The 14304-nt window shown below is 45.0% G+C and overlaps 1 protein-coding gene across 4 annotated transcripts in view; it reads right to left on the reverse strand.

Moving 5' to 3' along the window:
- Positions 1 to 14304, reverse strand: part of LOC135509168 (SLIT-ROBO Rho GTPase-activating protein 1-like) — a 162317-nt gene that overhangs the window by 67623 nt on the left and 80390 nt on the right. For all 4 annotated transcript variants that reach the window (XM_064929598.1, XM_064929597.1, XM_064929596.1 and 1 more), the window contains exons 6-8: positions 13860 to 13988; positions 6981 to 7202; positions 6295 to 6396 (exon numbers count right to left, since the gene is read on the reverse strand). In XM_064929598.1, the coding sequence (XP_064785670.1) occupies positions 6295 to 6396; positions 6981 to 7202; positions 13860 to 13988 (453 nt within the window). The remainder of the gene's footprint in view (positions 1 to 6294; positions 6397 to 6980; positions 7203 to 13859; positions 13989 to 14304) is intronic.

A 14304-nucleotide genomic window follows, 5' to 3' on the forward strand; every position in this document is an offset into this window, starting at 1 on the left:
TAACACGTAAAAAAACACAAAAAACTGCATAGTTTCCTAGGAACGCGAAGCGAGGCGGCCATCTCTGTCGGCGCCGGAAGAATAAGGAGGTAGGGATGAAAGAATAGAGATGGAGGGAAGGTAGGGATGAAATAATAGAGGTGGAAGGATGGTAGGGGTGAAAGGTACTCAGTCTCAGGCTTTTAAAATTAATTTCCATAGTGGCCACTTTGCCGTCAGCCCAAGTGCTTTTCCAGGAGCTTATAAATGTCAAGGCTTGGCCAAGCATATCCCATCACAACAATGCAAGTTTCCACTAGACACTGACAATAAACATATACTTATTTCCAGTGGATATGATTTCCATCTTATTTGCAAACAAAAATTTCCCGCCTCAGAAACGTCCCTTCTCAATTTGAGAGAAGTTTTGGCCACTTATAAAACTTCAATTCTGTGAGGAGGCCTAAACTGACGCCCTGATGTAATATGCACTGCTCAAAAAAAATAAACAACACAATGTAACTCCAAGTAAATCACACTTCTGTGGAATAAACTGTCCTCTTAGGACGCAACACTGATTGACAAATTTCACATGCTGTTGTGCAAATGGAATAGACAACAAATGGAATAGACAACAGGTGGAAATTATAGGCAATTCGCAAGACACCCCCAATAAAGGAGTGGTTCTGCAGGTGGTAACCACAGTTGCTATGCTTCCTGGCTGATGTTTTGGTCCCTTTTGAATGCTGGCGGTGCTTTCACTCTAGTGGTAGCATGAGACGGAGTCTACAACTCACACAAGTGGCTCAGGTAGAGCAGCTCATCCAGGATGGCACATCAATGCGAGCTGTGGCAAGAAGGTTGGCTGTGTCTGTCAGCGTAGTGTCCAGAGCATGGAGGCGCTACCAGGAGACAGGCCAGTACATCAGGAGACGTGGAGGAGGCCGTAGGAGGGCAACAACCCAGCAGCAGGACCGCTACCTCCGCCTTTGTGCAAGAAGGAGCAGGAGGAGCACTGCTAGAGCCCTGCAAAATGACCTCCAGCAGGCCACAAATGTGCATGTGTCTGCTCAAATGGTCAGAAACAGACTCCATGAGGGTGGTATGAGGGCCCGATGTCCACAGGTGGGGGTTTTGCTTACAGCCCAACACCGTGCAGGACGTTTGGCATTTGCCAGAGAACACCAAGATTGGCGAATTTGCCACTGGCGCCCTGTGCTCTTCACAGATGAAAGCAGGTTCACACTGAGCATGTGACAGACGTGACAGAGTCTGGAGACGCCGTGGTGAACATTCTGCTGCCTGCAACATCCTCCAGCATGACCGGTTTGGCGGTGGGTCAGTCATGGTGTGGGGTGGCATTTCTCGAGATGAGATCCTCAGACCCCTTGTGAGACCATATGCTGGTGTAGTTGGCCCTGGGTTCCTCCTAATGCAAGACAATGCTAGACCTCATGTTGCTGGAGTGTGTCAGCCGTTCCTGCAAGAGGAAGGCATTGATGCTATGGACTGGCCCGCCCGTTCCCCAGACCTGAATCCAATTGAGCACATCTGGGACATCATGTCTCGCTCCATCCACCACAGACTGTCCAGGAGTTGGCGGATGCTTTAGTCCAGGTCTGGGAGGAGATCCCTCAGGAGACCATCCGCCACCTCATCAGGAGCATGCCCAGGCATGTAGGGAGGTCATACAGGCACGTGAAGGCCACACACACTACTGAGCCTCAGTTTGACTTCTTTTAAGGACATTACATCATAGTTGGATCAGCCTGTAGTGTGGTTTTCCACTTTAATTTTGAGTGTCACTCCAAATCCAGACCTCCATGGGTTGATAAATTTGATTTCCATTGATCATTTTTGTGTGATTTTGTTGTCAGCACATTCAACTATGTAAAGAAAAAAATATTTAAATCAGAATATTTCATTCATTCAGATCTAGGATGTGTTATTTTAGTGCTCCCTTAATTTTTTTGAGCAGTGTGTATTTGGGTGAGATGGAGCGAAATGACAGGGAGAGAGTTAGGAGATAGATAGACAGCAGGGAAATGTTTTTGTATGCCTATGGCTCATGCAATGGCAGAGCGCATGTGTTCACCTGATGGAGTTGTTTAGAAAGCGAGAGAACAAGAGCGTGCGAGAGAGGAAGCAGAGAGGAAGGAGAGAGAAAAAGAGGGAGAGAGCAAGAGCGAGCGAAAGATGCGCGGAGAGAGGATGGAAAAAGAGAAAGGGGAGAGAAAGGAAATAGAGATCGAGTGACAAGGAGAGAGGAAGGAGAGAGACAGGAAGGAGACAGTGAGAGAGGAAGGAGAGATAGGAGACAGAGAGATTGAGTGAGTGAGTGAGTAGACCTGGCTTTCAAGAGAATACAGGCTATGTGCACACTCCCCACAAAATGAGGTGGAAGCTGAACTGCACTTCCTAACCTCCTGCCAAATGTACGACCATAGAGACACATATTTCCCTCAGATTACACAGACCCACAAAGAATTTGAAAACAAACCCAATTTTGATAAACTCCCATATCTACTGGGTGAAATACCACAGTGTGCCATCACAGCAACAAGATTTGTGTACTGTTTCCACAAGAAAAGGGCAATCAGTGAAGACCAACCAGTGAAATACAACCCATATGTTTATTTATTTTCCCTTTTGTACTTTATCTATTTGCACATGATATGATATTTTAAATGTCTTTATAATTTTGGAACTTTTGCAAGTGTAATGTTTACTGAAACGTTTGTGGTCATACGCACCATCCTTAAAAACAATGTAATGTTTACTGTTATTTACTTGCTTTGGCAATGTAGACATACGTTTCCCATGCCAATAAAACCCCAAAGCGCGAGAGAGAACCACTCTGCATACAACACAGAACTGTGACAGGGAGGTTAAGACCCATGACTCATTCAATGTTTGAGGCACCTTAGAAAAACAGGGTGCTATGAATGAATAAAGCCAAGGCTCTCTTTCATTCAACTCCCCTTTCATCTACATGTGGTAACGGTAAGGTTCATAACTGATTCTTCGCGTGCGCGCGCGCACACACACACACACACACACACACACACACACACACACACACACACACACACACACACACACACACACACACACACACACACACACACACACACACACACACACACACACACACACACACACACACACACACACACACACACACACACAGTTGTATTACACTGTCATTCGTCTCTATGTGGAGCATAAACCAGAAACAACACTACAGGTCTGGACAGGGATAATGGCAGTCTGCGAGACAAAATGTAGGATTGGCAGGCAATTCAACTTCTAATAAGAGACGTTTCAAATTTTAAAAAGTCCACCTGTCTGTTTGATCTATGGTGTGGTGATTTAGGACATCTGAATCACTATTATAGTTTTACCTTCAATTACTAAGGGAACTGGGTTATTTGACAGTTTTAGTAGTTTCAGATGAAGAGTGATAATACTGACGAATGAGGGTGCTCAAAATACTTCCCTTCCTTTCCCAACATTCTGCTTTGATAGGACCAAAAGACCTGGGTCTTCCTAGAGGCTTTGTGAATAAGGGTACTGAATACAGGTACTGAATACGGGTACTGAATACAAGTCCAGAGTTGCACTATTTAGGACCAGCCCATGGGTTCAATCATCTCTGTGCCATGGGCATAGGAGTACCTTTCCTAACAAGGCCCTGAATAAGAGGCGAGCCCCCACTCTCCCAGCCTCTCCCGGGTGGGACAGTGGAGGCCAAGGGGCCCAGCTATCACAGCATGAAGAGGCGCTCTGACAAAGGCCGTGAGGCCGATATCTAAAGCGTATTAAAGAGCAGTGTGCGCGTTTCTTCTTTTTCTCATCTTATTCAACTGTTACCATGCACCTGCAAAAAGATAGCGCAGATGTGCAAGTGCCTTTTGAATTACAGTATAGAGAGGACCCATGCATGAAAGTCCCTCCATCATTCAGCAGACTACTAGTTACCAGTGTTGACTGCTAGGCTCAATTACAGCAGGGCTTTCAGATGGAGAGGCTCACTGAGATCTACCCACTGGTGCCCAGCAGGATCCGATCAGGAGGCCTGGGACTTGGGACTTCACAACTGGCATGGGACTTCAAAACTAGCATGTCACCTCCAGTATAAACCTCTCTGGGGAATAGCATGATTTCTATTCCTCAGGGCCTGTGGTGAGCAGCAAGCTAATCTCACAATCAGTGAATCAGGGCTGCCAACACTGAACTAACACCGAGCACACATCTCCCATGTTTTGATGCGACACTCTGAGGTTTATCTGTAGAAAACAAAAAACACAGGCTCCCTACAAAGGAGACCGTATTGGATTGCCGGGGTTTAGTACAAAACGCCTTGAGAATATTTATTAAGTTTGATACACATCTAGCGAGAGATGGAGACGCTGTCTGTATCTGTCTAAAGAGAAGGGAATATAAATGTAATATCACCAGATTATTAGCTAGCTCTGAGAAATACCCACATTGAATGGCAAAGGAATTGTAATGAACACAACACTGTCCTCAGAAGTTTAACCAACAAGGGGAGTTGATAACCAACATAGCAGAACATACTCCATTTCTGCAGATATATCTGCATATATACACTGTAGATCCATACATCTGGAGGGCAGGCGAACCAGACCAGGGGGCCAGTGGCCCCAATGGGGATGAGAGAATTTCTACTCTCATACTAATAAATGATTCATCCATGTTTTCCTTCATCCTCTCGTGCTGTCAAGGAAACAGCTGCAGATCATGATACCAGAGAAAAACACAACAAATCCCAGCTTTTCACTTTTCCTGGCTGGAGTAGATCTTGGTCCGTCAAATCTTTGCCTCCTCCTTCTTCATTTCCTCAATTCCTCTCAAAGCGCATTGGAGAGCTTGGGGAGGAATTGAGGAAACAGGGAAGGAGGAAGGATTTGACAGCTAGTAATGTATGTGTACAGTTCTGCTTCAGTGTCTTCAAATGACAGCTGCTGGAAAGGCCTTTTCAATGAGACACCATGAAGAGGCCATCTTGTGGACTTGACACAGAGCAGTGGTTCCCCATCCTGATCCATATGTGGAGCTCCGTTTCATCCAGGCAGACAAGGGCATGCAGCACCATGGCTCTTCCTGACCCTCCACACCGATTGGTTCTGCCTGCACTGACTACACACAGGCAGTGTGAAAGCACCAGCTGGGCTTAGGTGTCAACAACAACTCCCATCCAGAAATACATCATACCCCCAGTGGGGGATAGTCTGAGCCTTGTACTCTACTCTATGAAACACACCACTCACACCACAAACATACAGTGAAGAGGTCAAAAAGATAGACATCTTGCAGACATTATGCATCTGACAAAAAAAACAGATCTATGCATTTTCTTTAGTTGTATAATCAAGCCGGTCTGAAATCGCTCTTCACATATACAAGCATTCTTTCCCAAGTCATTATTTCTTCACCAGATAAAAGGCACAAGGCTGTGTGCTCTGGAGTGAGACAAGACGAGATGAAGCGGAGAAAGGAGAAGCAGGTCAGACGTGAGACAACAAGAGACACAAGAAGCCAGACTGATGGACATGACTGCACTCCCTAACACCACAGCAGCAGACAGTGTGATTTCCTTCCCATTGGCTTTTTATTTAGTAAGCACTCAGGCATGCCAGCCAGTCCGATTAAAACGTTACAGCCAGGGATGCACCTCCAATGTCGAAACCGAGAGAAGTGGGACAGTGTACAAATAAAAGAGATTGCGTGTGTGTGAGTGTGTGTGTGTGTGTGTGTGTGTGTGTGTGTGTGTGTGTGTGTGTGTGTGTGTGTGTGTGTGTGTGTGTGTGTGTGTGTGTGTGTGTGTGTGTGTGTTAGAAAGAGAGTGATTTTTTCCACCATTGGGAGCAAGGGAGAAGACTTCTCTGAGTGGTTCTGAAGGCTGCCTGCAGTGTAGGAGAGTTTTGTTGTATGGAAACTATTCCAACTTCGATTTTTGAAAGAGTTAAGATATCAACCCTCCTTGGCTACCTTCTGACTGAAGTGAACTTTTCATACAGCATTTCAATTCCTTCCCAACATGTGACCACAATGGACCAAAATGCAAGCAGATGATGTTGGTTGGTGTGGTTGGCTCCCCAAGCGAGTCAGGGTCGGGTTCATTAGGATCCAAATGAAAAAAACTGACTGAAACAGGGAGGGACCACCTAGATTTAAGGACTAGCAGGTCCAATAAAAAAAACACCCATTTGCATTTTTCATTGCAATACTTTTCTGTTGCATACCCTACTGAATAAGACCACTGTATGGCAGTGTTAGGCTCCCTCTTACCTCCTCGTTCTCGATGTTCAGAGTGGCCAGGCGGGACTGTAGTTGCTGGAACCTCAACATCAGCTCTCCGCTCACCGGCGGCTGCATCGCGATCTGGCACACCTGGGCAGGAAGAGGAAACACATCATCACTAAACAGAAAGTCACCACCATCTGACAGGGGGTTACTTCATCTTATCCTAAAATGGCAAAGACATCAGAAATGTGTTTTAAACTACACCACAAATGTCACTGACCCAGATGTGAATCCAGACAGCCGCAGATCAATAGCTTGTAAACAGACATGATATCAGGGACCCCAGAGCCAACGACTCAAATTAATTCAGCGTGTTGCGCTGCTCCATTTCACTTGAGGCTGAGAAATGAGACGTGCTTGCCATTGGCTTCAGCCTATAAACATCTCCTCTGATGGCACAGACACAGTAAAACTGTGCAATTAAGCTGCCAAAACCAGGGCTCATTTAGTACAAGACCTTAAAACCAACCTCACTTCCACCCTATACAGCATATAGGACTGAACATATTGGTTCTGTTAAAAAAACTGAGGTCTCCTCAACCATTAGGACAAACAGCACTAGCGTTCACTACAGTAATGGATGGATGAATGAATGAATGAATGGCTGAGTGGATAGATGGATGGAGAAATGGACACAAAGAACAACAAGCCTGTGGGTCTCAATGTCTCACCTCATCGCCCATATGGGGCTGGAACTGGAACTTGATGGGCGGGCAGAAGGCTGTGGGGTACAACTCCATGAAGCGCTGGCGGTCGCTGCGGGGGTCCAGATTGTCCACGGCGTTCTCGATGATGTCTAGGCCCTCGTGGCGACTTGTCTCCAGGTTGTACTCAGCGGATAGGTAGGTCCTCAGGGCACGGTTCAGGCTGGCGTGGTAGCCCAGATCACAGCACTGGTAGAGGGGAAGATGAGACTGTATTGGATCAGGATGTCACGTTTACTGCAACTTCTGACAACCTGATGAGAAGCTTCTAAAATGTCAAGTCCAGCCATGGTACAAGGTAAAAAATAAAAAACTAACTTTAGTGCCCACAACGGTACACCAAACACATTCTGCAGATTGTCCTAAAACATGTCATTTCTTTTCCAGCAAAAACACATACGTTCATGGAAAAACCAGCAACTTTGTAATGGTTTCAACACGGTCAACAATGTCTGCTCTCTTAGTCTCTCGACACACTGCAGTCATGAACATTATTGGCCATTAACTGAGTAGTCTGATACATTCTCTGACTGCTGGCTTGGCCCGGAGTTATAGAACCTGAATAATGTTCCCAACATCTGATGCTGGATCTCATTAACTAGGACCTTGGTAAGCCAGGGCCTGAGAGTTCACAGACAGCCTTGGAGGTGATGAAGACACCCAGACACAGGAGCATTGTCTGCCAGGCTCCCTAATGCCTTGCTTGTCCACATTACATTGGATGTTATCTGTCCAATTCATCAACTATAATTTCTTTAACAATTGACTGTCAACTCTTATGACAGATTGCAAAACATACTAAAACAAGTGTACGCACACTGGTATGCACAAACACACATGCAAAACAAGCAGGAGCTCACACACAGGTACGAACACACACACCCTCGTGATTTACATAGGCTAGAGAGCAGGAGGGAGGGAAGAGGTGCACATTTTAGCACCCAGAATGGCCCTTCCTCGCCGTCTGTCTGGAATACACAATCGCTAAAAGTACCGAGCGTTCACCCGTGTTGACCTGTCAACACTGGAGAAATGGTGCAGTACATTATTTTTAAGGGTGAAAAAGAATATCCCAGGTAGCTAGTGTATAAATATGTCCCGTTTATAGGTCTGGGTTCTGGAGGAGAAAACAAAGCCATCTGCTTGGTAGGTAGAGTAGAGAACAGAAGACATAGTACAGAGTGGTGATATGAGAGACGGGATGGCTGACCTGCAACACACATCAGCAATTCCCAAATATTGGTTAAAGGTGCAGGGTCTTTCCCACACCTCATTCAAGCTCAAATTTTCTCAAATTTTCCTCAAATTTTCCACATTTTATTACCTTACAGCCTTACTCTAAAATGGATAAATTGTTTTTTTTCCCCCTTGTCAATCTACACAAAATACCCCATAATGACAAAGCAAAAACAATTTGCTTTGAAAATTAAAAAAAACGGAAATATTTACATACAGTACCAGTCAAATGTTTGGACACACCTACTCATTCAAGGGTTTTCCTTGATTTTTACCATTTTCTACATTGTAGAATAATAGTGAAGACATCAAAACTATGAAATAACACAAATAGAATAATGTAGTAACCAAAAAAAGTGTGTAAAACAAATAAAATCATCAATCTACACACAATACCCCATAATGACAAAGCAAAAACCGTTTCGAAAATTTTGCAAATGAAAAAAAAAAAAAAAAAAAAACTGGAATATCACATTTACATAAGTATTCAGACCCTTTAGTCAGTACTTTGCTGAAGCACCTTTGGCAGTGATTACAGGCTTGAGTCTTCCTGGGTATGATGCTACAAGCTTGACACACCTGTATTTGTGGAGTTTTTAAACATTATTCTTTGCAGATCCTCTCAAACTCTGTCAGGTTGGATGGGGAACGTCACTGCACAGGTATTTTCAGGTCTCTCCAAATATATTAGATCGGGCTCTGGCTTGGCCACTTGAGGACATTGAGACTTGTTCCGAAGCCACTCTTGCATTGTCTTGGCTGTGTGCTTAGGGTCGTTGTCCTGCTGGACAGTGAACCCTCGCACCAGTCTGAGGTCCTGATCGCTCTGGAGCCGGTTTTCGTCAAGGATCTCTCTGTACATTGCTCTGATTATCTTTCCCTCGATCCTGACTAAACTAGTCTCCCAGTCCCTGCTGCTGAAAAAGATCCCCACAGCATGATGCTGCCACCACCGTGCTTCACCGTTGGGATGGTGCCAGGTTTCCTCAAGACGTGATGCTTGGCGTTCAGGCCAAAGACTTCAATCTTGGTTTCATCAGACTAGAGAATTTAGTTTCTCATGGCAAGTGTAGGTGCCTTTCGGCAAACTCCAAGGGGCTGCCCCGCCTTTTACTGAGGAGTGGCTTCCGTCTGGCCACTCTACCAAAAGGCTTGATTGGTGGAGTGCTGCAGAGATGTTTGTCCTTCTGGAAGGTTCTCCCATCTCCACAGAGGAACTATGAAGGTCTGTCAGAGTGACCATTGGGTTCTTGGTCACCTCCCTGACCAAGGCCCTTCTCCCCCAATTACTGTTTGGTTGGGCAGCCAGCTCTAGGAAGTGTCTTGGTGGTTCCAAGTTGCTTCCATTTAAGAATGACAGAGGCCACTGGCTCCATGTCATCTACAAGACCCTGCTAGGTAAATCCACCCCTTATCTCAGCTCGCTGGTCACCATAGCATCACCCACCTGTAGCACGCGCTCCAGCAGGTATATCTCTCTGGTCACCCCCAAAACCAATTCTTTCTCTGGACGCCTCTCCTTCCAGTTCTCTGCTGCCAATGACTGGAACGAACTACAAACATCTTTGAAACTGGAAACACTTATCTCCCTCACTAGCTTTAAGCACCCGCTGTCAGAGAAGCTCACAGATTACTGCACCTGTACATAACCCACCTATAATTTAGCCCAAACAACTACCTCTTTCCCTACTGTATTTATTTTATTTATTTTGCTCCTTTGCACCCTATTATTTTCATTTCTACTTTGCACATTCTTCCATTGCAAATCTACCATTCCAGTGTTTTACTTGCTATATTGTATTTACTTTGCCACCATGGCCTTTTTTTGCCTTTAACTCCTTTACCTCACCTCATTTGTCCACATCGTATATAGACTTTTTTCTACTGTATTATTGACTGTATGTTTGTTTTGCTCCATGTGTAACTGTGTCGTTGTATGTGTCGAACTGCTTTGCTTTATCTTGGCCAGGTCGCAATTGTAAATGAGAACTTGTTCTCAACATGCATACCTGGTTAAATAAAGGTGAAATAAATAAATAAAATAAATAAAAAAATTATTGGGGACCTTCAATGCTGCAGACATTTTTTGGTACCCTTTCCCAGATCTGTGCCTCAACACAATTGTGTCTCTGCGCTCTATGGAAAATTCCTTTGACCTCATGGCTTGGTTTTTGCGCTGACATGCACTATCAACTGTGGGACCTTATATAGACAGATGTGGGCCTTTCCAAATCATGTCCAACCAATTGAATTTACCACAGGTGGACTCCAATGAAGTTGCAGAAACATCAAGGATGATCAATGGAAACAGGATGCGAGTCTCATAGCAAAGGGTTTGAATACTTATGTAAATAAGGTATTGTTTTTTAAAATATTTAATACATTTCCAGATTAGTATATTTGGCTATTTCAGCCACACCCGTTGCTGATAGGTGTAAATAATTGAGCACACACCCTGTTGACTGGGTCAGCTCGAGCAGGCATACATTTGACCAACTGACTTGTTGGAAAGGTGGCATTCTATGACGATGCCATGTTGAAAGTCACTGAGCTTTTCAGTAAGGACATTGTACGGCCAATGTTTGTCTAAGGAGATTGCATGGCTGTGTGATCGTTTTCATAAACCTGTCAGCAACGGGTGTGTCTGAAATAGCCTAATCAACTAATTTGAAGATCTGGTGCAACCAATTACCTTCAGAAAACACACAATTAGTTGAATAATGTCCACCTGTGTGCAATCTAAGTGTCACATGATCAGTCACATGATCTCAGTATATATACACCTGTTCTGAAAGGCCCCAGAGTCTGCAACACCACCAAGCAAGCGGCACCATGAAGACCAAGGATCTCTCCAAACAGGTCAGGGACAAAGTTGTGGAGAAGTACAGATCATGGTTGGGTTATAAAAAAATATCCAAAACTTTGAACATCCCACAGAGCACCATTAAATCCATTATTAAAAACTGGACAGAATATGGCACCACAACAAACCTGCCAAGAGAGGGCCGCCCACCAAAACTTACAGACCAGGCAAGGAGGGCATTAATCAGAGAGGCAACAAAGAGACCCTAGATAAACCTGAAAGCGCTGCAAAGCTCCACAGCGGAGATTAGAGTATCTGTCCATAGGACCACAGAGCTGGGCTTTACCGAAGAGTGTCCAGAAAAAGGCCATTGCTTAAAGAAATAAATAAGCAATCACGTTTCGTGTTCATCAAAAGGCATGTGGGAGACTCCCCAAACATATGGAAGAAGGTACTCTGGTCAGATGAGACAAAAATGTTACTTTTTGAACATCAAGGAAAACGCTATTTCTGGCGCAAACCCAATACCCCTCATCACCCCGAGAACACCATCAACAGGAAAACTGGTCAGAATTGAAGGAATGATGGATGGCGCTAAATAAAGGGAAATTCTTGAGGGAAACCTGTTTGTCTTCCAGAGATTAACATTTACATTTAAGTCATTTAGCAGACGCTCTTATCCAGAGCGACTTACAAATTGGTGAATTCACCTTCTGACATCCAGTGGAACAGCCACTTTACAATAGTGCATCTAAATCATTAAGGGGGGGGTGGTGAGAAGGATTACTTATCCTATCCTAGGTATTCCTTGAAGAGGTGGGGTTTCAGGTGTCTCCGGAAGGTGGTGATTGACTCCGCTGTCCTGGCGTCGTGAGGGAGTTTGTTCCACCATTGGGGGGCCAGAGCAGCGAACAGTTTTGACTGGGCTGAGCGGGAACTGTACTTCCTCAATGGTAGGGAGGCGAGCAGGCCAGAGGTGGATGAACGCAGTGCCCTTGCTTGGGTGTAGGGCCTGATCAGAGCCTGGAGGTACTGCGGTGCCGTTCCCCTCACAGCTCCGTAGGCAAGCACCATGGTCTTGTAGCGGATGCGAGCTTCAACTGGAAGCCAGTGGAGAGAGCGGAGGAGCGGGGTGACGTGAGAGAACTTGGGAAGGTTGAACACCAGACGGGCTGCGGCGTTCTGGATGAGTTGTAGGGGTTTAATGGCACAGGCAGGGAGCCCAGCCAACAGCGAGTTGCAGTAATCCAGACGGGAGATGACAAGTGCCTGGATTAGGACCTGCGCCGCTTCCTGTGTGACAGAGGTTCTCCTTCCAGCAGGACAAAGACCCTAAGCATAATGCTAAAGCAACACTTGAGTGGTTTAAGGGGAAACGTTTAAATGTCTTGGAATGGCATAGTTAAATCCCAGACTTCAATCCAATTGATAATCTGTGGTATGATTTAAAGATTGCTATATACCAGCGGAACCCATCCAACTTGAAGGAGCAGTTTTGCCTTGAAGAATGGGCAAAAATCCCAGTAGCTCGATGTGTCAATCTTATAGAGACAAACCCCAAGAGACTTGCAGCTGTAATTGCTGCAAAAGGTGGGTCTACAAAGTACTGACTTTGGGGGGGGGGGGGGGGGGGGGGTGAAAAGTTATGCACGCCTTTTGTCTTATTGTTTGTTTCACAAAAAATATTTTACATCTTCAAAGTGGTAGGCATGTTGTGTAAATCAAATTATACAAACCCCCCAAAAATCTATTTGTAAGGCAACAAAATAGGAAAAATGGCAAGGGGGTGAATACTTTCGCAAGCCCCTGTATTATCTGTATGTCTGTACTCTCTGTCTGTACTGTCAGTCATGCAGTATGGTGTATAATATGAGGACTGAGACTAGAATAGTAGAGTAGCTCGGATCACAAAAGCTAATAATCTCCTGGGCTTTTTAATTCTCTTCCTTCAGTAATTTCCATCCCACAGTCTGTCTGGTGTGTGTCCTCTCTCACCATTGCTCAGATTTCTGCTCTGCTGCTAAACTCATCAGTTTCTTTCCACAGTTCAGACCTCAAAAAGGGACTCAGAAAATACTGCTGAAAGGCAGGGTTTCTTCAGCATTATGAGGATAGAAAAAAAGAGTAATACAATTTTCTGTAGCAGTGAGATGGGATTTTTGAAAAAATACTGATTGGGTGGCAGACAACTTCATTTGAAGTCTGGAGTGAGGAGAGGCTTAGACTGAGAAGCAGCTCTCCGTTTGTGGCAGAATCTCTCCGGCAGCTTGTCTCTCTGCAGCAGACATACACTGAGTGTACAAAACATTATGCTCTTTCCATGACAGACTGACCAGGTGAATCCAGGTGAAAGCTATGATCCCTTATTGACGTCACTTGTTAAATCCAAGATAAAAGACGCTGCTGGGTTTTTCATGCTCAACAGTTTCTTGTGTGTATCAAGAATGGTCCACCACCCAAAGGACATCCAGCCAATTTGGCACAAATGTGGGAAGCATTAGAGTCAACATGGGCCAGCATTCATGTGGAGTGCTTTCGACACCTTGTAGTCTATTATGTACACTCAGTGTATAATTTCCTTCAGATCTTTGGGGTTGTGTCCGAAATGGCACCCAGGTCAAAAGAAGTGCACTATGTAGGGTATAGGGTGTAGGGTGCCAATGTGGATGCAATCTATGGGTTATTAACGAGAGAAGAGGGAGTAGACACTGTTCAGTAACACACTGTCAACCAAACATTCCCAGTTTTAGAGTAGAGATGAAGGAGTCTATTCTTTAGCTGGACATTTCTTCCAACGGTTTACTTACGTCAATTAAGTCAGACAAGTCGTGGATGTAGTACTTGAAGACGGAGGAATTTGTCGCCTCCAGTGTCAGCAGGTACTCGTTCCGTGCTTTGATTGACTTCAGCTTGTTCTCCGAGTACTTGGCCTGGCGCTGAGATAGATAGGTATGAATGAGAGAGAGAGAGAGAGAGAGAGAGGGAGCGAGACAAATAGAGAGGAAGAGAAAGAGCGAGACAAAAAGAGAGAGAAAGAGAAACAGAAAGAGAAATTAATTAGCAAAAATGCCTTTATGAACAGCAGAGCATGCTTTCATGTCTGCATGTACACAGTCTGGTGGCTCGCTCACAACACAACTCAGGATGATTGGCAAACAGGAGCTGGTAGCCCTGCTCATTCAGACTTCCTCCCTAGCTGCCTGCCAGACAGACTGTTAGTCACTAGCCAATAGACACTGACTGACCCACTGA

The sequence above is a fragment of the Oncorhynchus masou genome, chromosome 22 (assembly GCF_036934945.1).
Source record: "Oncorhynchus masou masou isolate Uvic2021 chromosome 22, UVic_Omas_1.1, whole genome shotgun sequence".
Classification (NCBI taxonomy): domain Eukaryota; kingdom Metazoa; phylum Chordata; class Actinopteri; order Salmoniformes; family Salmonidae; genus Oncorhynchus; species Oncorhynchus masou.